We start from the raw sequence: 27,075 nt of genomic DNA, 5'->3' as shown, positions 1-27,075 counted from the left end.
TGTGCATTTATTCCAGTTTTACTTTTCCGCAGGCGTTCTTTTAATGTCGCCTATATTCGTATTTTTTAGTGTACTTTTGCTAATATTGTGGCAGCTGTATTTCCTCGCCTTGCACTGCAATGAACCTATCTTTTTGCTTGCGTTTATCAAACATGAACCACGTTGGCATGCGCTTACCCAGAATAATAATTGAAAAAAAAAAGTTTTCGTTCCTCCAAAAATTTTCATGTTTCCTTTAACATGTGAGCATAGACGCACAGTGGCACTGCGTGCTTGCCGCTCTGGCTCTGCAGCTTACACAAAGCTACTTGATGCATGCACACGACGTGTTAAAAAAATTTAAAATATTGCCTCAGAGGCAAGCACACACATAAAAGTAGTCTCAGATATTGTATAACATACTTATTTACTATAAAAATAGCCTTCGAAACATCCTTTACTGCAGTCTCCTATCTCTGAGGCGGCGAAGGTTCCCAACGACCATTTGGAGCGCTGCGAACCCAAATCAGCCACAGGGGCCTAAGAGAATGTCCTCCCTTACCTTTTTATATTTTACTCTATGGTTAAACATCCTCATCTGCCCTCCGCGGTCAGAAAGAATAATGCGGCACACCCGTTTTGTATGGTTGGGCATCGGTACCAAAACCCCAAATGGGGTACTCACTTCCTTGTGAACATAACCTTTCCACATGCAGAAGCCGAGGAATTTGATGTGGCATGAGCAGCTGCACTGTGACATACGATTGAGGCTGGATCGGTGAATGGTGGATGAGACGAAGAAATAGAGCCCATCATAGATGAAATATAACCGAATAAATGCGTTGCTGGGAGAGTTGGTGCATGTTTAAACATAAAGGTGGAGCGCAAAAAAAGATTAGGCACAAGAAAGAAGTGGACGCAATAGAACGCTCACTACCAACTGACTTATTAACAAAAAAAATTGTTGAAAAATTGTGATGACATGTATAAATTGTAGAAAAAAGCCACATGGAAATTCCAGGGGATGCCACTGTCTAGGAGTACACCAAGGTATTTAATGGACGAAACATAAGGAACAGGTGCGGAAGAGCATAGAAAACAAGATGAACAGTGAAACTGTATGACTGGCAGCACTGCGTTAGCTACGTGACATTTGGAGGCAGCACACGGGCCGACATGCAGCTAAGTATTTACCTGTTGCTCCTGGGTCTTCGCGCAGTTGCATCCACATGCAGTTGCAGTTTTGGGCGGATGATCAGCAGTCGGGGTATGGTTTCGTCTGTAGAATTGTCGTAGATTGCGTGAGTGGTCAGTGGAACATTGACACCTTCTAAGGCTATCACCCGCAAGTGACTCTGACGAAGGCCGTGCCACGGCCGAAACGTTAGTAAATACGATCCTTTTCTTATGTGCTATCTGCAAGTTAATTCAATATATATATATATATATATATATATATATATATATATATATATATATATATATATATATATATATTGTCACAGGTAATATGAGCCATCAACTGTAGGTGGAATCCTTCGGAAGTGAAGAAAGAAGAGGGCTTTTGCTCCCTGGTCTGAGGGCAAGCAAGACGTCGATTCGTCGCTGTCTGTTATTACGTTCGCGGCACTGGTGGAGGTGCTGGGTAACTGCGCCTTGGCTGCAGATTTTCAGCCGACACACCGAGCTACTTTGAGACAGCTGCAGCTCCCACGGCACGAAGCAGTCGCCGCCTGCGAGGTCTACCTTCCAAATACGGTCCCCTCTCTCAAGACGAGACGGCAACTTCAACTACTAACCAGGCAAGTCAAACCAACGACGCCTATTCTTTTCTCCCGCATGTTTTTCATGCGCCGCGAATACCCGCTCAATTCATGGAGACATTTATGAAGATGTTGATGACTGGCTTGACCACTTCGATCGAGTTGCCAACATCAACGAATGGGATGAAGCTCGCAAGCTGCGGAGAGTTTACTTTGCGTTAGAAGACTCTGCCAAAACGTGGTATGAGAATTACGAGGGTTCCTTTGCGACGTGGCATGAGTTCAGCTGACAGTTTCGTGATGTGTACCGCAGCACTGAAAGGAAAGAGAGAACGGAGCAGGCTATCTCGTCTCGGAACCAATGACCACAGAGAGAGTTTCGATGTTTGTCGAGGACATGCTTCGACTCTTCAAGCGTGCTGACCTTGCAATGTCCGAGGAAAAGAAGGTGTGGCATTTAATGCGTGGGGTAATAGAGCAGCTCTTCGCCGGACTCGTGCGAAATCCACCGACGACTGTGACAGAGTTCATAAATGAGGCAACCACAATGGAGCGTACTCACCAGTATTGGTCATCACAGTATGAACGCCACGACGTGACCCCTGCTGTGTGCTCTATCGGGACTGACAGCGAGAGGCATGCCCTCGCTGAGTTCATAAGAAGCATCGTGCGGGACGAGCTGCGCCAACTTCAAGCAGCGGGACCCCAACCACCCGTAAGTGATCTCACAGACTTAATCCGAAATGAGATCCGACAGGTGGTTACCCCACTAGCGCCAACAAGGCCTGAGGCCCCTGTGCTGACTTATGCGGTGGCTCTGCGATCTCCTGCGCCATATGACCCTGATCCCACCATGGGGAAAATGGATCAGGCTAGCCATCGATTCCAGGGTACCTCTTCGACTCCGCCACCCGCCTCAAGGTTTCCGAGTGCACCAACTTATCGTCCGTATGGATCGCGGCAGAACGCCACAAAGGCCAGCGTGTGGCGTACGTCAGATAACCGTCCATTCTGCTACCACTGTGGCGAAGCGGGTCGCGTCTACCATAATTGCCAGTACCGCCAACTTGTCTCCGTGGCTTTCACCCTGATGCTCGGTTCCCGCGTTACGGTGAGCGTCCCCACGACATCGAAGCGTACCTTACGGGCCAGCAAGCTCCTCGCCTTGGTCAACGCCCCCAATCACAATCACCATCACTTCGCCGCCCCACGTCACCTAGCATTCCCTCGTCATCTTATGCTTTCAGACGCCGGTCACCGAGTACCCACAGGGTAAACTAGAAACCGCGGCTCCTGGGGGTGACGCCACGTCCCAACTAAGTGTCAAAGAGCCCCCCTCAACGCAAAGACCCGACGAAGACCGTTTTGACTTTCCAGTTGTTTCCGAAAGTCATAAGACTGTTTCCGCCGACATCACCGTACACGTCGATAATCACGTCGGCACTGCCCTCATCAACACCGGTGCCGATTATTCGGTTATGAGCAGCGCCCTGACATCCCAACTGAGGAAGGTAACTACCCCTTGGCAAGGACCGCCGTTGCGCACGGTAGGGGGCCACCTCGTCACGCCGACTGGTATATGCACAGCCCGTGTTCGAGTACGTGCTTCGACGTTCACATGGTCTTTCCTCGTATCACCTGTGTGCTCCCGTCCACTCATTCTGGAGCTGCACTTTCCTCGTGAACACGGCGCAATTATTGACCTACGAGACTTGCAGGTGTCGTTCGAGGACCAGTGCCGTGAACGTAACAACAGACAGCGACGAATCGACATCTTGCTTGCCCTCAGACCAGGAAGCAAAAGCCCTCTTCTTTCTTCACTTCCAAAGGATTCCACCTAGAGTTGATGGCTGATACCCATTACGTGTGACAATATATATATATATATATATATATATATATATATATATATATATATATATATAAGGGAAAGGAGTGTATACCTAAGCTCTCGTTTTTTCCGTGTTTTAACACAATATTAATGAGCTCTAGCAGACAGTAATGCAAAGGAATGTACTGGGGAAGTTATTAGAACCAATAGAATGTAAATAAAAAATTGCCCGCAGCTTCCCTCGGGGGAACACTGAGGAGGACGCGGACCATATAATTGGTTAACGGGGTGTTAAAGTGCGACTTACTTGGGTCGATGGCTAAATTGGTTAACGTGGTTGTGAAATGGGGTGTTAAATTGCGACTTACTTGGGTCGATGGCTAAATTGGTTAACGCGGTTGTAGGAGGGGGTGTTAAATGAGTGAACACGTACACACGTATGCGAAAGGGCGGCGCTGGTCGAAGGGACGTCGATCATTGTGTTTGTGGATTCGTTGGAATTCATTTCACCGCGACCTTGGACGTCGACGCGCCGTACAAACCAACCGACGAGCGGCAACTGAGCGAGCGAGCGCCGACCTTGAGTATATACACAGCACGACGGCGCATGCACTGTCAGCTGTTGAATCTTCTCGAAGCGCGACGCCACATGCGCGTCCACTGGAGAATCAGGAGAATTGTAGATGTCGAACGCGGTGTGTAGAGGAGGAAGGGTGCACAGATGGTGGAGGAGTGAAGCGCGCGCGGTGTGTAGAGGAGGAAGGGATGCACAGATGGTGGAAGAGTGGGCGACGGCGCGACGGCGCATGCGCGCGCGTCAGCTGTCGAATGTTCGAGAAGCGGTGCGGACGGCGCGGACGGCGCACTACAAGGCGCGAGTATAAGATGCTCCGCATCTAATAGAAAGAAAACTCGATGAATTAATAACCAGCCGTGAGCAGGTTATATATATATATATATATATATATATATATATATATGACGCTACGATGAATGGGAGACGTGGCCTGGCTCATACCCCATGTTTATTCCTCTCTGCACTTCTTCCTTCTCTGCCTCTACTACTAACTCCTAACCATCCCTACCTTCTTACGTTACAGGATTCCCCCTCCCCCCGAAAGAAGTCGCTTCAGACGAACATAAATGAAAACTGAACGTGTACGGCTTAGAACTGAACACTGTCAAAAAGAGATCATTCCATGTCCGAGGAAGTTTCCGTTAACACACTATAGCTTCACAGGAGAGGACAGCCATCCGGGGTATCAAGTACAGCTCTGGAGGGCGAGGCTGGCTGTTGCGCTCTGGACAACATAAGCATGCTTTGAGCGTGGAATCAGATGGAAGCATTCTTGCGATGAGTGAACGTTGTGTGATGGCCTTGAAGCATTGGCTGGATGATTTGCGCAGGTGTCGAGATATTTGTCTTGATCGGAACCCATGCGTCGCCACCCGCTTGCGTGCTTGTTGACCGAGGCTGGTGCGGTGATTTCTGCGTCCTCGCAGAATACAGGGTATGGTTTGGCGCCTTTCTCGACGTTGTATGTCGTGTTGCCTGAGTCTTGATCTCGACTGGAGAAAGCTTACTCGACGTCCCTTGGGAAAATATCCTGGATTCGATGCTTTCTTTGTTTCGGGTGAGAAATCTTGAATATGTCGTTGGCTTGGTTGACACGTTTGTAAACGGCTTTCCTTAAACCGCGGGTGTTCTTCCGAAGATGATTCCATTCGTCGTCGTCCTTGTTCGTATAGCCCTTGGAATCTCTGTTGTTCTTGGACTTGCTGGCATTGATGATGTTGCTGCGAAAAGACCTGAGGTGGCAGCCCTTTTTCACCGTGACACTGACTTTCTGGGCAATTGAATGTTGTGTCGAGTGGGCAGGTAGTAGTCTCTAGGCTGTTGTGCTGCATTTCGGGTAATGAAGGTAATGCTTCAGAGTTGATAGATACATCATCAGGGGCTTCTTCTTCGCTGTTCGCTGCGAGTGGTTCTTGCGCCTGAATCTGGATGGTAGGTTCAGGGCTTGGCTGAGTATTCCCCGAGCTCCGCAGCTCTATCCCGACTATTGTGAGCGTGCTAGATGTGAAGTGGGCGTTGTGAGCGGCGAAAGAGCCAAGTGACGGAAAACCAGGAGGTGGCCCAATTGTGGTAGTTGGAAAATAAGCTGATACAATGTGTGAAGACTGATTTTCACTCTTTGAGTCGTCATGGCGTTGTTCGGAATTTTCCTCATGTGTCAGCTGGTCTACCATCAACAAGGCGTCCTTATGACACGAATAGTGACCGTTAGGAACCTTTGAAGAGCTGCGTCGTAGAAAACCAGGTGGTGGACCATGTATGCGAGACGAAGCATGAAAGGCATCAGTAGGGTGAGCGACGTCTCGTGTCGCATGTTGGAGCGATGACTTCGGAAATGCTGACTTTCGCGCAGAAGGGATGCGCGCTTGACGGTTAGGTTTTTCCCAATATAGGCATGGCCTTCTGTAAGTAAACTCATGTGCCACTTCGTCTCAAGGCAGTTGTCGATTCGCGCTGGGCTTTCGAATGATTGAGGACTGCTTAAGGAATTGATGATAGTGTGCGGTTGTCTCTAGATGGTTGGCAATGAGTAGGTCTTGGTCATAGTCGTTAAAACGGGTAATCATCTCCTCTTTGATTTTTTGCCATGATTCGTCATTTTCAAAGATGTGGGTGAGGTAAAACTTAAATGCCTCACCGGAGATGTAGTCAGTGAAGTTGATGATCATCTCCCGTTCCGACCAGGAGGCAGCGGCGGTGTGGAGCTCGAATAGGTTGAACCAGTCCTGTACGGGTCCATCATCCGCTGATCCGGTGTACTTGGGGATGTCGAGGTCAGTCGATGGTTCTGTCATGGTGCCGGTAACTGAATGCGCCTGAGATCACCTCTTCTTTGGTCGATATTCAGTTGAGGCGTACTGCAGGTGGCTTCGTGAATGATGTGAGGTTGATGAGTGGTGGCCAGGTCTTCATCCCGCCGACTTATGTGACGCTAGATGCGGGAGACGTGGCCTGGCTCATACCCCATGTTTATTCCATAAGCTCTTCTTCTTCCTCTGCCTCTACCAACCATCACTTCATACGTCATATATATATATATATATATATATATATATATATATATATATATATATATATATATATATATATATATTATGATACCACGTCCGGTACGGCAGCAACCAGGTTATCCTTTTTTAATCCAGACGCACGAGCCAGAGAGCCAGCCCACGTGACATACGATGATGATCACTACAATGGTTTGGTTATACAGATGAAGATGAAGTACATAGTCAGCGCTCACTATATATATATATATATATATATATATATATATATTAACACCACAGCTGCTCAAAATAAATCCTGGAATTCTTCTTCAGGTGGTCTTCGTCATCATATTGTGGTGTCGGCATGTAAAATCCTGCATGGAGGATCGCTTACGCCGTCATTGGCCTATAAAACGCTCACCTAATGTTGAACGCAGCACATTAAAAGCAGTTTTTTATTTAATTTTGATAGGCAGTATGGCGAAGTCGACCCTTCAGACCCTCTCCCGCACATCTTCTTTTTGGTGCTTTAAATGTAAAGGCGGCCGTTTTCTTAACCCCCCTCGCCCTCGTTTCTCCGGCAACATCGCTTGACGCCGTGCCTCTCATAAATGGTGCCCTTATGTGTGACATGTTATTTTTTTATTCTAGAGCACGCACTAGCGCAGAAAAGTTGCGGCGGGCGGATTCCCAAAAAGGGATCATCTTCTGCTAGAGCGGCTGACAGTCAAACTAAGCTGTAACTGCGACCGAGAAAGTAAATATGACAGACGCTTCCATTCAGGAGGTGCACTCAGATGGGGCGTAAACGACCAGCCATAACCGTCAGGGCCTGAGCGAGCGCCTGCCACGCTTTGCGTTAATGAGTAAACGCGCGTGGGTGCCCCGTAACACCCGACGAAGGTGATGTCTAAGTTCACCACTTAAAATTTGAGCCTTGGAATTCCACGAAGAAGATCTGCTGCTTCTCCCGGTGCAGACCTAGGGCGCGCGCCACTCGAGACGCGGCGCCCGTGCGAGCCGATCGCGACTTGCTCGAGGTAAGAGACGAAGGAGAGGAGGAAAGCTGGTTGACGGGTCCCACTGTCTTCTCGGTTATATAGGCGCCCTAGCTGGCCTGGCTGTTCGCTGCCTTTGAACACGTCACGATGCTCAGCATGGAACCCCGTGTTCTACTCTGTTTGTTCCTGTTTGTTGCAGGTGGGTCGGATTGCAGCAACTTCGCTTAATGGTGAATGGGGACGCAAGAAACAGAGGCATGTTGCAGCTATTTTTACTTAGAAAAGTTAAGCACTTACGTATGAGCGACTCATCGCCGTTTCATGGTCCCTAGAGATGTCTTAGCAGTCGTAGTGCGTGCGGCAGCATGGCTGGCTTCAAAATGTGTCACTGTTCTGAGGTCCTTGAATAACTGCGCATAAATAGGCGACATTGTAGATAAAGGCCGCTTGTGCCAGCTTGTGCAGCATAATTATCAAAGATGTGAACGCAACAATAAGATATATGAAGGTAGATAACTTAGCTATATGAAGCCAAAATAGATTTGTATATTACACTAAGAAGTACGACTACCAGCTGCAACATGTAATACAAGTATTTCAATAGCAAATGAAGTCGCCAGGTAGAAAAAAAGTCTAAAATTGCGTAACTCAGGAACACTTACCCCCGTATTCAGAAACACTGCTCGACTCGAATTCTGTCCTTCACTCGACTGAGTTGAGCACTGCGCCACTGCTCGACTGAAATTGGCGCTGTGCTTGTCAAGAATCGCTGCAGAATATTGCCGATATGCAGTGACTTGGCCTCCATAGAGACGGCGCTCCCATCGACTTTTTCAAGTCAAGGTGAAGCATTGAGTGAAGGAACGTTCTGGAATACGGTGGTCAGAATGAACTCCGCAATGCCTTCTTCAAGGCTTCGTGTGTTGAACCCCTATATAGTGCTTCTAATATAGTGCCGCATACACATTTGACCTTTAGGACCATACTTTCCCCTTGTTAGCTAACAAACATAGTGAGCATGTAGAGAGTGAGTTTTAAAAAATAAGCGAAGTTCGAGTGCCCTTTCAAGCCCACAATTTTGTGCAAATTCGGGCCAACTGATATGACCACTTTTTCTCCACTGCCAGCTTCAGTACGTCTGCACAAGCGGGTTGAAGCCCAGCTGGCGTAACGGCTTAAGATGCTAACCATACGCGACTTAAAGGACCCCTGATTCATACCGAGTTCAAAGGGGAGACAATGGTGTCTTTCTTGTCATCACTACTCTTTTCTACTCCTGTACACTTATGCCTTCATAAAACACGTGGAATGAGAGCGCTAAGCGTTGGGCAAGTCAGGAGTTTGCACTTTTCGACCTCACACTGCTACCTCCACTTGCGCTGTCACAAAAACAGAAAACGAAGCGAAATTTGTTTACCGTGACCGGTAGTCATGCGATACAAGGCAGAACAGGCATACGACTGCATGACAAAGTGGGGCAGGAGACAATTCATAACAGATATCTCTAGTAAATGCACCACTCGAGAGCTTATTTCATACAGACGTAAGGTGAAGAATCTATTGGCATCACGAAGTATGGCACTATGGCGGGAAATGCCAGTCAGAATATCGCGCAACAGAGAAAACGCAAGAGAGAATATCCGTTGTTCAGTGGCCCTAAATATACTTCACGCAGAATCTGCATTGGAAGTTATGTGAGGGGTGCGAAAGAGTACCGGTCTTTCATGTTCTCACCTTCCATGCGACGTGCTTGTCAGGCTGTTCTTAAGCTTGTAAATAGCTCCTTGAAAGGAACATCCCGTGTTCGCAGGTAACTTGTATTTGTAGTTACCTTTTAGCAAAGTCGCAATTTCTCTTATATGCGCAACCACTCATGTTTGTTAGAGAGGACCACCACAAAATAACCCAACCAGCCCTGCATACAGTGTTATCTATAATTGTGGTATATTTTGTATGACTCACTCTATTAGGTGCATACAAATATTCTTATTTAGAAACTAACGTTTAATTTTTCATTATACCTAGTATATTCGCATTGTAGCGACAGAACCTTCTTACGCTTTCAGCAGGTAGCATCTGGCACGACTTTCTTACGGAGTTGAACGGAGACGTCCGGCGGTCCTCAGGATGAAGCCCATCCTTTTCAGGGCTTTCATCAATGATAGGTGTGATTTACGCCTTAAGGAAGAGGGCGGGAGCCCTTAGCAGCATCGCACGCCTGGGTTCTCAACATAACGTGAAACAAAGCATCCTGCTCTCATCTGCTTGTGTTCACCACTGTTTCAATTCTTGCTTTAAAGCCACACCTTTGCACTATGCAACGCCCAATAGGCTCAATGTTGTCTGAGTCGTCTTTGTGGCAATCTTAGCAAAAATCAATGCTAGCTTAATTGCCACATTACTTTGCGTAGCCTAGAACGGGCGCGCTCTCTGTTCCTTTCTTCGTCGGCTGGTGGTTCGGCATCTAGATTGGTCAAAGTAGTACCAGTTTTTTTTTTAACGCGAAACTATTAAAGAGCACGTTTCGCAGAAATTCCGCCGGTGGTGTCGGCATCGACGATTGTTGTGAGCGAAAAGTCCTCATCAAAGGCGGGCCCCACAAATCAAGAACGACGCAAATAAAACAAAAAACCTTGGTGATAGAGGCAACCAAACGAGGGTCGTTTCGGTCCGAGTGGAGATCGAACCCGGGTAGTCCGCGTGACAAGCGGTTGTTCTACTCCACGTCTACGTGTCTGCTTTTTTCTTTAATGCGTAGAAATATTGCAATCAAAGGTTGTCGCAAAGAAGTATACATTTCATCGTTTGAAAATTAAGCTTGCATGCACACATGCGCGAGTCGTAAAGTCCAGCGAACCTTCAAAAATTTGGTAAACAATCACACATGTCCAGAAGTCCAATTCACTCTTGAAGCAATCTAGCATTGTTTTATTCATTGCCGTGATGCGTGTAATTTCTGGGACATTCTTAAAAAACACATCAGAAAAGAATTTCCTCTGCAGTTTGTGGTGTTGGGTTCCTACCGTTCAAGAAGACCATCAACAATAATGCACCATACGATTTATTATGTTATTGTGCCTTTATTCTTTATGAACGAGTTCCGTGATTGACAGACATGCTGAGACACCTCACTCGACTAAGTCTGTTTTCCAAGAAGCAGCAGCCAATGTGCGTAGTGTTCTATAGACTTTCGACTCTGTTCCAAAGTGGCTTGTACTTCTGGGAACAGCCACGCGGTATGCTTGTGAGTGCAGTTAAAAAAACTTCCTCTGCTTGGATATGAAGTTAAAGAAGATTTCATGCTTTACAAACACACGCATTCCGGATACGTGCTTCACAGCGCAACGTAATATATTGCGGTAATAATATGTGGTGCAAGCGCCCATTGCCATCAGTTGGCAGAACATGCGATTATCCTGAGGCTTTTAAGCTTTAAAGCCGGTCACCCACTACAAAAAGCACACACGCTACTTCGCCTATTCTCTTACGGTCACAAAGTGGGTGCATAGCAAGTTGGAAAAGGTTTCATGCACCAAGTGTTTGTAGTACGCATTAGGAACAGGCTATTCCTATCGCGTTCAATTCCCAAAGGCGGAGCTCTAGGATCCTCTTATTCTTGTCCTTGCAGGTTCCCTGGCATCTGAAGCGGAAAAGGCGCATTCCCGATCACGTAAGCCGGATATAAGCTTTTCTTTCAGTTGCTTAGCAATCTTCGCCGTGACGCAAACCATGAAGATCGAGCTTGCACGCTGCATGTTCGCTAACTTCTATATGAGCATGTTCTCATTCGGTTAAAGATTTTTTAAATGCAGCAGAATATTCCCGGAAGGAGCCTTGTAACTGTTATGAAGATGTTGGACCGGCAGCTCCATTTTCACACAGCACGTCGGCTGAGTTTCGCTGCAAATTTCGAGATCTGATTGTGAGCGCCGCTTCGGGCATACTATTTAGAAACGGGCCTCAAACGTTCCTGCAGCAAAGCGAAGCTACTCGTTCCGAAAACATCCCTGCACAGTGCGAGCAGCTATAACAAGCGCTGCGCTTTCCAAAACTCATTTTGAAAGGGCAGCACAATGACATGAGGAAAGAAACACTCCAAGGCAAAGAGCGCAAAGAGGCAAAGAGGCAAAGAGACAAAGAGGCAAAGAACCCCTCTGTCTTTCTTTCCTCGTGTCGTTGCGCTGTCCTTTCAATATGAGTGCTATGAAACAGCTAGCCCAAACAAAAATACTTTCCGAAAGGCATCCAAATTTTCAAACGTGGTGTGTTAAGATTGAGCACTATGTATACGGCCAAACATAGGCAGCTGCATTGCGTAACACTGCAGTGGAGCATAAATCAACGTGTTCTAACGTGTCGTTCCCTCGCTCATTTTAACTGTGTATTCCAAAGCATAAATTAAAGGGACAGACCCAGTGCACTACATCGGCATGTAAAAGCATCGTCTACGATAGGTCATACCAAACTTATTAAAATTTTTATGGACGCTGACCAAGCTGTAAAATGTTGGCCCCACACTGCAGTCTTCACATTTCCCTTTGGTCGGCATTGATTAACGCTTGCGCGAATTTTTCACTCTTACCATAAATGATTGGGTCAGACCCTTGACTGACTGCAAGAAGGCTCACAACGAATGGCACTTCGTGCGAGTAGATGCAGTTTCCAGCTGAGAATCACTTGCAGGTTCTTCCACGTGAACAGAGGAGTGTTTCTGGCAAGCCTGTATGCGCACGGGGCAATTTAGTTAAAGTTGTTGTTTCCGTTGGGCTTCACATTTTGGCTTTCAGATGTTCAATTTTTGCGCTCATAATATCTGTTCAAGTTAACTCTACTTGCTTCTTGTAGTACTCTCATTGCACATTTTATGAAGCTTCACGCGGTACATGCATATGTCTCTACATATAGGAGGCAGACCACAAGCTGTGTGAATATTCGTAAAACAGCTTACGTGTACACGCGACTGACATAGTGTGGTCCCACCCCTATAAGCTATAACAGCACTACTCCCTGGAAGTATTTGATTAATTCTAATGATCGAACACGTGCAAAATTACTATTAGAGAATGTCAGGCTGTTCCACTAGCCAAGCTTATTAATAACAAAGCAACGCTGAAGCACATGTTGCAGTTAGCTAGTGTAATACGTCAAGCTGAACACATTTTATGCAAGTCTACTATTGACATACGTGCATCAGACACAGGCTTGTTTCTCTTCGTGCTCATCATTCATGGAAACAAATTGAGTTCTTTCCTTCATTATCACTTTCTCCCTCGTAGCTGTGCTACTGATCTGTATGCGTATTTTGCTATGTTCGTGTGTGTGCGCATAAAAGTAGTTGCGGAAACCTTAATGATATAATCCGAAATCTTATTTCTATCACGAATAAACAGCGGTTCTTCATAAACTTTGCTATATGGCGGCTTGAAGGCGAAAGTGTATGTGTGCCTAGCTAGATTCCATGCCCCGCAAGCCACGTCTAATTTCGTGCTAGTCGTGGCTCATCTAGCGCTACAGACGCCTTTTGGCCTACCACACAATTCTCTAGGCCTTGGCTGGGTGCGTTCCACCGTCCAACCTTTCCGGGCTGCTCGGTTGCCGTCAGTGAGTAGAGTCTTGCGATTGCCGCTTATACGTATTCAATAAAACAGGGAGATCTAAGATACTCGCCTTGGAAATACCGCGTGGTTTGCGTAAGATCGATTGCAATGAACAAACGAAACTGAAAAGCACAAGAGGGTCTCGAGATGCTCGAGATGCCCGTTCACTTCGTCGTGAATCGAAGAATCGCCGGGTTGTGTAATTCTTAAAATAGTTCTAACTGTGAATGTTAGTATGTGTACTAACGGGTTCGAAGACTTTCCGCGTTCGTTCTACGTTGTCTTCATTTCCCGGAGTGATGATGTCAACCAAAGACTCAAGACAATGACAATGACGTTTGTTTTAAAGGCAGCGTTAGAACCATTCGCCTAACGTTCTGTTAGCGTTAGCTAGAAGAAACAAAAATATACCCTAGACATTTTTTTTTTTTGCTGCAGGATTCAATCTCGGGTGCGGCTTTCCACGATGCTATTGACATTTTAAGTGACTAGACACACCACCAGCTCTAGGCGAGCATTAAACATAATTAAGAATAGAAACGTGAGCAAGTTGGCAGGCTTTCATTCTGAATCAGCACGCACGGCACGTGAACAAACAAAACAAGAAGCACAAACAGGTGCTGACTCGCAACTCGCCTACTTATCACTCAGTCATGGCCGGCCACCACCGTGGCTAACGAAAGATGTCGCTACGTGCAGGTGCCCCATATCCTGGTCATGGTTGGAGCGCCGAAGGGTATAACGTAGAAAATACGACAAGATATATTGAGCTGACTTATCAATTCTATCTATGCAAGAGCGTCTCCGTGCATGTCACAAAGGTCGCGCTAGGCTCTCAATTCACGCTATCAAGGGCCGCTGAAGAGAAAACGATTTTTGCGTATTAATAAGCTACATTTTCCCAATCCCGAAAACAGCATTCTCACCAAAGGCGACGCTTGGTAAGCGATAAAACGCGAAAAAGGAAAATGCGGATGGAGGCGCCACCTTGAAATTCGCGCTCCAAATACAATGCCGTCATAGGTTTTGGAGGCGTCAACTGGGCCCTAAGTAACTTTTAATCGGTAAATATGAAGTAAATTTTCATATGTGGACGTCATAGACTCAACATACAAAGTTCGAGAAACTTTCATCGAACCAATGTCGTATAAATACGAAGAAGACATTTTGTTTTTTTTTCGCGTTCCACGTAGATATCCCGCGCGAAGTTTAGGAATGAATCTTCAACCTTGATATTTTTCGCTAATAATAAATTTGTGATATTCAAACGTCATCACGGTTTTCAGTGTGCAGCTTGTCAATCTGAGCTTAGTCATTCTTCCTCTCTACTGTCTCTTTAAGACTACTTGAAACGAAGACGCATGCTAGCTTGAAAATGTTAATAATCAGGTATAACCCTTGACTAGACCAGGGTAATATTCGTCCAAAATGAGAGAAAGAAGCTTCACTAGGCGTCCGCCTCGGTGTAACAGTGGCTACGGTGCTCGGTTGCAAATTCAAAGGTCAGGGGTTTGATCCCGTAAGAGGCGGTCGCATCTGGATGGAGGCAAAATGAAAGAGGCCCGTGTACAGTGCGAAGTCAGTGGACGGTGGTCAAAATTTCCGGAGCCTTTCATTAAGGCGTCTCTAATAGTGATATGGTGGTTTTAGGAAACCACTGATATTGTCATTAGCTTCACTAGGCCACATGCTCTGGCACTGGGTCAGACAAGCTAACTTCACCTCTGCCAGATGGAAGGTGGCAATCCGCAGATCGGTCTTGGCAGGGCAACTCTGGGCTGTCCACCAAGCCGGCGAAGTGGCCCAGCCAACCCAGTTCTCAAGTCAAACTGTCCCACGGCATAAAGATCTGTGTTTGGAGGACCAACGAACATTCTTCATTGAATCACAATCAATTCACATAACTTCAAATAAATAAATACAAGAAAAATGGTTAACTAAACCTGAATGATACCAGGAACCAATAGTTTGCTCTCATTAGTCACTCGTTAGTGTATTACTCAACCATGCTAAATAAGTTAGGGTAATCATGAAAAGTTTTACATATTCATTTTGAGACCAAGCGTGTTTTTTACGTGGTAGAGGGCATTCCTAAACTACCGAATCAATGTTTTTTGACATAGTGCATGCTGCGTGGTCATTTTTTTCTGGTGTTTAGAGAAAGCCTGCAAACTATGAAACAAAAACACGTAGCCACGTTCATGCGCTGCCGTACTCAACCATGCTTAGAGCGAGAAAATCGGCGCGCTGACCATCAACCAATCACATATCAGCGATGATGGTGCCTACTCGTGGTGTGTGGCCCTCAAAAATGCGGAAGCACTGTAAAGCCGATGTCGAGAGCAGCAGAACACTTCCTGACATACCGACGGTTGGCTAGCACAATCTGCGCCTTTCTTTTAATGCAAAACATTCCAAAAGTTCGGTACACTGTTTGTCCACTGTGGCCCAGTACCTTCATTTCGGTGAACAAAGGACCACAGTCGCACACCACGCAATGCGCGGAATAGTGTGGTTCTCTGAATGTCAGACGACTAAATGGACGAGCCCTGGTAGGAGCTAAATTATAATGCAATATTACCGACATTTAGCAAAGTACCCTGTACTCAGATGACAGCTGCTCATCATGCATACACTTGTGCCAGTATGTTGTAAATATAGAGATTATTTCGGCACAACACGTATTAGTGCGACCACAATAGAAGGGTTCACGACACAGACGATGCGCCCATCCGTTTTTTAACGTCATAGTCCGTTCATACATATGTCGCGCTAATACATCCTGAGGTTGTGAAACTCCAAAGTTCAATACTTTTCTGGTCACCTAACTCCGCCGTCACGCCATGGGGAGCTTCATGCTGCCCAAAGCTGCCCCAGCGAGCCACCACTAAGCCACCTTTTGCATGCAGGAACACTTGGAAGGTGCGACACGAACGAATGGTTGTGGTGCTTTCTGTTTTTCTCAATGAAGTGCTAGTATGTGACAGCGTATACTGGCACTTCATTGCCAGCCGAAGTACGGGAGCACAACTAAAATGCCGCAGACGTATTGCGGCCCGGCGGGTGGTTCCTTTTATAAGAGAACAACCACAGGCCTGATTTCGTTCATCGAGCACCAAGAAGCTGTGCGAGATTTGAAGTGGGGCCCACCGCTGCTGCGAAGTGGTCCTTACAACTCTGAATCAAAGTGCCCACGTGTATGCACGAAGCACTTTGATAAATCGGACATCGTCATCGCCTGCTATTCGAATTTCGACATTGTGACCTTGAAACGTGTTGAATTCACGATGAAGCCTTGTTCCTAATTCTGTTTCTTTTGTCAGTGACGTGCTTTCAACAAAAGTACTCGTTACATGAGGATTTTCCTATCTGTCTTCCCTTCTCTTATTTTAAAAAAAAAACAGAATTTTGTGCTTGTTGTGTGTTGCTCTTGCTTCAACACGCTTTATTTTTCTTTTGACTGAAATATGAAATTGTTGTGTTATTATTTCGATTAAGTCAATCTTAAGCATATACCATTTTAACCATCTGCAGCCTATTAAAATATATCATTGGGTTATAAAAACAAATATCTGGACTCGCGTGATTGTAAATTGTAGGGCTCAATGGCCAAAACTATTCCAGGATTATGACGCACGCTATAGGGAGAGCTCGACGTGCGTTTTTTTTTTTTTTTTGGGGGGGGGGGGACAGAAGCCGACAAGCTAGAGCACCGCGTGGTGTCAAACCGCTTGCTCAATTACTTGCCTAATCACAGGGCAGTTTCAACTGTGCATGTCCTAACACATGAGTCGCCTTGGTGCTATGCTAACAGTAGCAACAAAAATATATAGGGACGAGTTTCCTCTCTACTTTATTTCATCTAAATCTTGCTCAGGACTGCACGCAAAATTCGGCTCAGGAGGCTTCTACGTTCTTTATCATCAGACGACGCCACTCTACTGTATCAGCCTTTTTGAGTAATGACTTAACATCAATTAACAGAAAATGAAACAGCTGCCGAGAGTAGCGATACAGGCTAGTTGATCGCCAGTGTGGGTGTTCTTTATTCCCTTCATTCTTGTCTTTTCACGCTCACATCCAGGAAGCATCGACTGCTACGCTGGGCGACAATCTGCCACTCTGCTTAACCAATAATCGGCGCTTTCTTGTGCATCAAAGTAGGTGCAACAGTCTAGCAGTTTGCCACTTTTTACAAGTGGATATAATAGATAATTATGCATGTGAGTGGCATTTATTTGAGGCAGTTATTAAAAAGTGAAACTGATTGAAGTATTGAAACTAACGCTGCTCGGCAGGCCACGCGACCGCATTCCACTCGTGGCGAAAAAAAATGCCTAAGCTTGCATTAAGCCTCCCATGGCTTGAAGCAGCAAAGCTGGAAGATCCTTAAGCTTAATCTGGTTGCTTGTAGGTAGTTCGAAGGTTTAGCCAGGTGATGCTAAATTGTTTTTAGGTTACTTCTAGTTTGTTTCCAGGCTATACCTATGCTAGGCTGTTTCCAGGTAGGTGCTGGTCTTTCAGCTAAGTGATGCTAGATTGCTTCTATAGCGCATCACGTTGCTCACCTAGCATGACGAATAGCACAGCTAAGAGACAAGCAGCTACTTATGGATAGCTGCTAGTTTCTTAGTTGTGCTACTTTTCATGCATATAAACTGTTTTTGTGCTTTAGTTGTGAGGTTCTTTCTAGGTTATTGGCTGTTGACGTAGATTTCAAAATTGTTCAGCTTTGCTGTTTCTAGGCTTTTGCGGCTTAATGCAAGCTTCTTCATTTAAAACTATTTTTATATAACAATTTCGTCTCTCTTTTTCTTGCCCTATCTCTTGTTCGATTTTATTTCTCCATCTTTCTCTCTTTTTCAAGGTGCTCCACTTCACAGAGCTTAGTTTTGTTTGACAGTCCCATCTCCTGTACTCGGTAGTGAGGTTTTCCCAATTCTTGTGGCGCATACATGCCTGATGAGTTTGGCGTATAGAGGCACAACTTACCGACAGCTTAACATTTTCACTGCTAAGGAATTGAAGACAGTGTGTGCGTGTTTATGATGGTAATAGTTTTTGTACGCATTGTGCACATAGTTTTTATAGTCGGCTTATACACCTTCGTTTTTAATAAAGCTGGTGCGTTCACACTTGGTTAGTGGCCTCCGGTGATCAAAAGTAAATCTGAGGTCATCCAATACACCGTACTTTATAGTCGTGATTGTTACGGCTCGTCAAACATCGAAGAGGAGACGTGTCTTGAAAAACAATGATGAAGTTTGTTTATATTGCGGAAGGCGACGACATTAGGCAATCTGGCCCACCTGATATTTGGCGGCTGCCTCTGCCTGCCCCGAATTCCAGACATGGTCACAATTGAGCTGTATGGCCTGTCGTTGCTACCCCGAATTTCAGTACATTTTAGACAGAAACTACCTCAAGGTGCATGTCTCGAGTGACTATTATTTTGGTCCAGGTGCACATCTAAAGAATTACGACGTGCTTAGGCACTCGGAAACCTGTTGCGTGTTCAAAATAGTAACGTGCAATTGAAGAGAATGGTCAGGATGTTGGAATAACGAGGCTGTCCCACTCACATCCGCAGCGGCAGCATCGTTCACATGCCCTTTCTGCACAGTCACGCCTCCAGCAGCGGGCGCTGGCTCCATATGAAACTGAGGCTGGAGTTTGGTGACCATAAAAGCATTACAGGACTCTGGGAACTTCGACGTGCGTGAAGAGCAACCTATTTTCGACAATTGTGAAAAAAACCAGATGCCAAAAAATGCAACAAAGTTTGCCTGTCAATGTGGTGTCGCTTTCGCAAAGGTTTTAAATGAATACAGACATCACGTTGCTGAATATTGCAAAGGAAACGTTTTTGTTTTATTGTGAGCAGCGTTAACGCTCTTGACCAGCCGGACTAAGACCAGGTATAACTTATCTTACTTCGATTTTACTTTTTTTATCACTAAGCATCTGCAAGCCAGCCACGTCGCAAGGAGCATTTTCCTGGCGAGTTAACACAGTTCGATCAATTTTTGTAAATTATGCGTCCTGTATGCAGCCTAAAACACAGATATCAATTCCGGGGTCGCAGGACCATAATTTTTTGCGTGCATTTCGAGCAGATAACAGATCAGCTAGTGTAGTTACTACTTTTCCGTGACGTCAGCTATGACTACACAAAAAGCCGCTGCCTAGATATAACGAAACCGAAAGTGCTTTCCTAAAGTAGAGGTATTCAGACATTCGAGGCATTCTCTGGTCCTACCATTCCTAGGAAGGGTTTTTGGTGCGGGTGCTTTTATTTAGAGCAACAAGCCAAAATTATATAAAATTCGTGTCGGTGCACCTTGAATGACGCTTTATAGAAAGGCATTGAAGACACTGTTCACCAAGTAACAATACCAGGCATCAAATACAACGGCGCACATTGTAAAGAGCGATCTAAATTTCCGAATTCTTTTCCTAAATATCAGCGCTTTTTTGGCTGATTTCAACGTGCAATTAAGACGCAGGGTGCTACTTGAATTATTTTGCAACTCTGGTGATATTGCTGCGTACATTGCAGCTCCCGCAGTCATCGGTGTCTATTCTTCGTAAAACGCCGTGCAGAAACAACCACGCTCACAGCGCCCCATGTGCCGGCAACACCATGTGCAGGACGTGACTTCGGCTGCGTCAAAGGGAACCTGATGCTGTGCCGGTTGCGTTGCTCTCGGATAAGACCGGGGACCAAGGGATACTGCAAAGGAGACAGCTGCATATGCGAGACGGGTATTCCCGTACAAGGTTCTGCGGGTATCATGCGGTCCAGATTAGTCCGTCAAGTCAGACTCGTGGTACCACCGGTCGGCTATCCGGTAGGAGCAGTTGTCCCACCTATGGGGCCTGTACACGATCCCCTTGCCGGGCCAGCTGTCACGTCACTGGCAGCGCCTCCAGTACTTCCCCAATTAGGGCCTTCTGTAAGACCGCCCGTTGGAGCTGTTGTGAGCTCGCGAAGAGGACTGGTAGTCCGCCCATCAACCGTGGCTCTTTTAGGCCCAAGTTCACAGCCTGTAATAGGACCACTTGTTGCACCTGCCATGCGCCCACCTTTGGGCACGCTAGTAAGCCACCCGCCAGCACCGGCAATAGTGCCACCAGTAGGAGCCATTATCCGGTCACAGATTATACCACCTCTAGGTGCTATGGTTAGACCACAGTTATTGTATCTGTCACGACAAGCTGTGAGGCATTATGTCGGCCCACCAGTCGCGGATATCGTCCCGCGAATGCAACCTGTTGTTGGGTCAGTTATTGGAGCCACACCACGGTCACCTATAAGACCAATGACCAGGGATTTCTTCAACCCTCTTTTGCGGATATCGGCGGGGCCTGTTGTGGGCCCACAAATGGGACCCATGGTCAGCTTCATGCCTGGCCCTGCACTAATACCACCCTTAAAGCTTATAGACGGCCTGCAGTTGAAGCGTTACGCCAGACTGCGTACGGCGCCCGCTTTTCGCCACCCGATTGGTGCTATCCAACAAATACGCCCACAGTTAAGCCCTCTTCTGGGACAACCCGTATCTCCTGTTGTCCCTAGCTTTGGTACAGTCTTTCACTCCATCGCAAGACTACCTATTGCTCCTGCGGCACGCATACCTGTAAGCTCAGCATATGGTTCAAATTTGCACCCTCGTCTGGGACTAATGTTAAGTCCTGTTCACCCACCGATACGCCCCGTTATTGGTCCATCGTTGCACCCACTGGTCGCTCCACCTATGGCTCCTGTTGTTGGCCTGCCATTCGGCCCTCTTGTTGGCCCAAGATTGCTCTCTCATCGAGGGCTACTTGTTGGTCATCTTGGCCCGCCAATACACCGGTTACGGCCACTGGTCGCGCCACCTGTGACTGCTCTTGCCGGCATACCAATAGGCCCTATTGTGGGGCCTCGTTATCGCCCTCCGGTAGGGCTACCTGCGGGTCTTGTTGGTGCACCAATACGCCCTAATATTGGCCCACGGTTAAGTCCATTAGTCGGGCGACCTGTGGCTGCTCTTGCTAGCCCACCAATACGCCTTGTTGCAGGCCGGCGTTTCCGCCCTCCCGTAGGACTACCTATAGGTCCTGTTGGTGCAACGATACACCCTATTACTAACCCGCGGTTACGTTCATTAGGCGGGCCCCCTGTGGCTCCTCTTGTTGGCTCACCGATAGGCTCTGTTGTTGGCCCACATTTCCACCCTCCAATAGGACTACCTGTAGGCTTTCTTCGCGCGTCAAGGCGCCGTATTATTGGTCCACAGCTGCGCCCACTTGTCTTGCCCCCTGTGGATCGTTTCGCTGGGCCACTGACAGGACCTATCGTTGGTCCCCGTTTCCGCCCTTCAATAGGGCCACCTGTAGCCCCGATTCGCGTGCCAATGCGCCCTATTATTGGCCCACGATTACGCCCACTCAACGGGCCACCTGTGCCTCCTCTTTCTGGCCCACCAATAGGCCCTATTCTCGGCCCACGCTTCCATCCTCGAATAGCTTTACGTGTAGGCTCTGTTCCCGTGCCAATGCGCCCACGATTACGCCCATCTGTTGTGCCACCTGTGGCTTCTCTTGCTGCCCCAATGGTAGGACCTTTTGTCGGCGCACGTTTCCACCCTCAAATGGGACTACGGGTAGACCCTGTTCATGCGCCAATGCGCCCTATTAATGGTCTACGGTTACGCCCACTTGTCCTGCCACCTACGGCTCCTCTTGCTGTCCCACGGATAGGACATGTTGTTGGCCCACATTACCACTCTCCAGTAGGGCTACCTGTAGGCTCTGCTCATGGACCAACGCGCTTACGATTACCCCAACGATTACCCCCCCTCGTTGTGCGACATGTGGCTCCCCTTGCTGGCCCACCAATAGGCCCTATTATTGGCCCACGTTTCCGTTCTCCAATAGGACTAAATGTAGGCCCTGCTCACGCGCAAATGCACCCTGTTATCGGCCCCCAGTTACGCCCACTCGTCGCGCCACCTGTGGTTCGCCTTGCTGGCGCGCCGATAGGGCCTATTCTTGGCCCACTTTTCCGCTCTCCGATAGGACTACCTGTAGGCTTTGCTCACGCGCCAATGCCTTTTGTTAATGACCCACGGGTACGCACGTTCGTCGGGCCACCTGTGGCTCCCTTTGCTGGCCCACCGAAAGGCCTTATTTTTGGCCCACGTTTCCGCTCTCTCATAGGATTACATGTAGGCCCTGCTCACGCGCCTATACGTCCTGTTATTGGTCCATGGGTACGCCCATTCGTCGTGCCGCCTGTGGCTCCCCTTGCAGTCCCACTGATAGGCCCTATTCTTGGCCCACGTTCGCGCTCTCCAACAAGATTACCTGTAGGTCCCGCTCACGTGCCAATGCCTTCTGTTATTGGCCCACGGGTAAACTCATTCGTCATGCCACCTGTGGCTCCCCTTACTGGCCCACCAATAGGCCCTGTTCTTAGTCCACGTTTCCACTCTCCAATACGATTGCCTGTAGGCCCTGCTCACGCGCCAATGCCTTCTGCTATTGGCCCACGGATAAACTCACTCGTCGTGCCATCTGTGGCTCCCCTTGCTGGGAAACCGATCGGCCGTATTGTTGGCCCACATTTCCGCCCTCCTGTAGGACTACATTTGAGTCCTCTTGGCGTGCCAATACGCCCTAATATTGGCCCACAGTTAAATTCACTGATCGGGTCACCTTTAGCTCCTCTTGTTCGCTCACGTTATCACTTTCCTATAGGACCAGTTCGAGGTCCTGTTGGTGTGCCAGTAACCCCTACTATTGGCCCACGATTACGCCTACTTCTGCCACCAGTGGCTACTCCTGTTGATTCACCAATACGCACTCCCTTTGGTCTACCCGTTGGTCCTCTTGGTGTGACGATACGTCCTATTAGTGACTCACTGCTTAGCCCACCTATAGCTCCTCTTTCCGGCCCGTCAATAGGCCCTGTGCTTTACCCGCATTCTCGATTTGATATAGGGCTACCTGTAGGCCCTATTGTCCCTAGAATAGGCCGTATTACTGGCCCTCGATAGCGCCCGCTGGTCGGGCCACCTGTAACTCCTTCTGGAGGCCTAATATTTGGCACTACCATGGGCCCACGTTTACGTCCTTTTATAAGACCATCTGTTGGTCCTATTATCGGCCCATGGTTAAGCCCATTTGTTTCACCATTAGTCGCTGCGGTTGCTGGCCCACCAGGAGGCTCACGGCTCCATCCTCCAAAAGGATTTCCAGTTGCTTCTGTAGTTCGACTACCGAAGGGGGCTCTTATCAGCCCTCGTTCGCACCGTATTGCAAGACCTGCATTAGGTCCTATCGTCCGCCCATTGATAGCAACTCAAATTATGTCAAAATTGCGTCTTATTATGCGACCATCTTGGGGTGCATTTATGGCTCCTGGAAGAGAATTTATACGCTTACCAGTGGAGCACTGGTGAGTTCTATTGGTGCACCAAGGATAAGAGCCCCATTCGGTCTACGTGTAGGCCCTACTGTTCGTCGCCTGGTAGGCCGCATTTTTGGTCCACGAATAAGTCCTCTTGTTGGCCCAACGGCAGGTGCATTCTTCGGACGACGCTGAGGTCCTACTGCCAGCCCACAATAAGCCATTGCTGGTTAATCTCTATGACGTGCTGTATGCACAATGGCTAGTTCTATAGTCGAACACAGGTAGGTGTTCCTTAGGGCTAGTCAGTAGGTGTAGGACAATAGGTCGTCCTTCACACGGCCCACCAATGGTGACTGTCATTACGAACACAGCTTGAGGAGCTGCTCGTTGGCCAGTATGAACAACTGGAACCACTCATCATGAATTTGGCAACACAAGTGCACAATACATCAAACATTTTGCAAAGCCACCAGCAAGCTCATTCTAATTGACACATTCGTCTCCTTTTAGGCCGTTTTCAAATATGTGTTGCTACAAGATTTGAAATGAATAAGTTGTATTATAGTTAAATACTGATACTGTGATCACACATTATCGTTTTAGGGACGCTGTGGAACAGGAATGTAATTGAATTATCACTACATTTGTTCACCATATAAGGTTTTTACGCCTATATAAATATATATATATATATATTTATATATATATATATATATATATATATATATATATATTCCTGTACACAACTATCTTCAGTTAATTATTGCAATAAACTTATTATACTCTAGGTAGATCTTAGCAGTCTGAATGTAAGCAGAAGTAACGAAGATATCTGGGGAACACTCGACATGGCTTGAATACACCTCCATGGCAGAAAAATGGATGGTGACATTTTGTTTCACTTTACCCATCACATCACCTGCTATCCTTATTCGGAGTGAGGATTGCTACTGGAGAGGCCAGCGCTGCTACCACTGTGACATAGTAAACGACATCACGTGACTCGCCTATGCCGTCGTCATTGCACATCGCTTGCTTTCAACCCCGAGTCAGTTCGCATTCGAGTGAGCCTTTATGTAAATAAGCACTTCCACGATGTCGCAGCAGCGATACACTTGCTGATAAAGCTGAAATAGGCAAAACAACTCAGCATTCCTCCTCAGGGGTGCAGCTCATTCAGCAACTCCCTTTTTTTAGCGTCTGTGCATCCGCAAAGAGTTTGCGTCTGGAATTGGAGTTTAAATGTTTGGTATGCATGACGATGTACTTCACGGATCAGTATGCATGGGAATTTATTGACTTAATTTGCATCAGGCTGAAAAGAACAATGCCTAAATTGTGGACTCGCAGCAACCGTTTTGTTTGGCCCTTTTATGGTTAAAGGAACGACGCATGATGCGGTGTCTACTACTCACCCTGGTGGGAGTTTTCTCGCATACACTAAAACCAAGAAGCAACGGGATGCATGTTCGTTAGAGCTGAGAATGGGGTAGCAACCTGGCATTGCTTCTCGCGTCTACGGCAAGCACTGTCGCGAAAATATTTTGTGGGGTGCATTTGGGTTCATATATGGTGAGTACAACGTTGGACTTTCCGGGAATATACACATGGGGATTTGAAACGTTTATTCACGCCAGGCCGACAGGCTTTTGCCAGCTGTCTGCAGCTCAAGCGGCGAGATTGATTTTGTCCTGATGCTGTCATTTTGCGTTGCATATTCGGTGTCTCTTCTGTTAGCAGCCGTGACGTGTTAATGTGCTGGTAAATAATTTAGTTCATGCTCGAGAGTAGAGGGGTGACTAAAAACAAGACGCGGTTACTGTAATTAATAGTCGAGCAAACGATGTGAGCTGGTATTACTGTAACGTTAGCGCGTTATATCACGTCACTCAATACAACCCGCGCAAAAAAGCTCGTCTAGTGAAAGTGAGGATTAGGGAGGCAAAATAAATGCGGGAGAAATACCACTTGTTGAAACATATGTCTTATAAATAATCGTTCACTAATGATTCTCTTGGAGGTAGCAGGCCATACAAACCACGGTTGTTGTAAAGAGTAATGTCATTGCGACAAAAAAAACTTAACCAATGCCAAAGCATCGTTTCCCTTCGACTACTTGATACCACTCGGAAAGCTAGGGTGAAGTGCTGCCGTGAATCGTGCGCGGATGTCCACACTGACCAAACAAAGCATTACTTCTTGACCACGCGCTTTCCGCGCAAAAGCACGAAACAGGTGCGCGCCATTGTGCTAGCCTCAATAACATAATTGTTTGCGCAATGTGAGAATGCTTCAATTTACAGATTACTAGGTGATCTTCATAACAACTCACCTTTTACGAGAGTGTCTTTTCGCGTTGTGCGTCCATGGTGGCACGCGCACGCGCTTCGTCAGAAGTGCAAAGTGCAGCGATGACCGTACGTCGGCTCGCTATAAATATTTGTTGACAAGCACTCGAGATTGTTTCGCTGCCAATACAAACGCAAGTGACGCTTTTGAAGCAAGAACAGTCACGGAATAACAGCCTGACTCACAGGCGTTGTCGAACATTTCGCACAGTCGGTACCACGTTATGTCGTTTTATACGTCACAGAAGGATTCCGGCAGATGGCGCCACGGTATGTCCTCGTTCCCTATAGCGCTTGTGAAGGAAGCATAAGACGTGGTGGCTTGAGTGAGGCAAGCAAATAGAAACATAAATCAGCACCAAGAAAACAACACAAGTATTAAATCAAGTTATGACTTCAGACTTTTTTGTCATCTAAAACTAGATGACATATTTCACACCACTTACAGTTTTACGTACGTGTATGTATGTCACCACGCGATTACTCCTGGGTCATTATCAGCAGCTTTTAACAGAAAAGTATTTGATGCCTTGACCCACCAAGACTTCATTGACGTATTTCCGTCACGAAAATGGTGTCGAAAAAAATGGGCTCTATAATTAGGCAAAGAACAAAAGTTCCGTTGACGGGAGTCCAGTCCACGACGTCTCGGCCCGCAACGACAGAAGCCGGACACACTAATAATCACACCGTGGTCGCACACCCATAAAGCTTTACAAGCACGGTTTTTATATATACCACTTTCCTTTCACAGTGCAGTTGTTCCCACGGTTGTTCGGTGGGGTGTTGTCGGTGTCTGGGATCGGCAAAGTCACGTAGTGCATCATGAACTGTTTGGTGCGTTTTCGATAGGCGAAGTGAAACTTAAGCGACGCCTCAACACACCACGTAGTGGAAACCTTAGCCGAAGCGTAGGCCTCACTCACAGCATTCATCCACCATCCACCCACACCTGCCTCACCTTGCTGTAAAAGTATTCCCCACCCCGAGAACAAACATTTGCGTCCGGGCTTCATGGCACGCACGACACACACGACGCGCGTTGCGATACCCTCTTGCCCAGCGGTGGCTTCGCATAACTGCAGCAACTG

At 47.1% G+C, this 27,075-nt stretch overlaps 1 protein-coding gene across 1 annotated transcript in view; it reads left to right on the top strand.

Annotated features, from left to right (window-relative positions):
- Window positions 1–7,742: 7,742 nt before the first annotated feature.
- The window catches only part of LOC119178392 (longicornsin), a 52,461-nt gene continuing 33,128 nt past the window's right edge, over window positions 7,743–27,075 (top strand). The window contains exons 1-2 of the mRNA XM_037429597.2: window positions 7,743–7,839; window positions 11,269–11,310. Of these exons, the coding sequence (XP_037285494.2) occupies window positions 7,788–7,839; window positions 11,269–11,310 (94 nt within the window). The 5' untranslated portion in view covers window positions 7,743–7,787. The remainder of the gene's footprint in view (window positions 7,840–11,268; window positions 11,311–27,075) is intronic.

Source organism: Rhipicephalus microplus, chromosome 1, assembly GCF_043290135.1.
Source record: "Rhipicephalus microplus isolate Deutch F79 chromosome 1, USDA_Rmic, whole genome shotgun sequence".
NCBI classification, from domain to species: domain Eukaryota; kingdom Metazoa; phylum Arthropoda; class Arachnida; order Ixodida; family Ixodidae; genus Rhipicephalus; species Rhipicephalus microplus.
The sequence above is the reverse complement of the archived record's forward strand: the minus strand, read 5'-3'. Positions and strand labels throughout refer to the sequence as shown.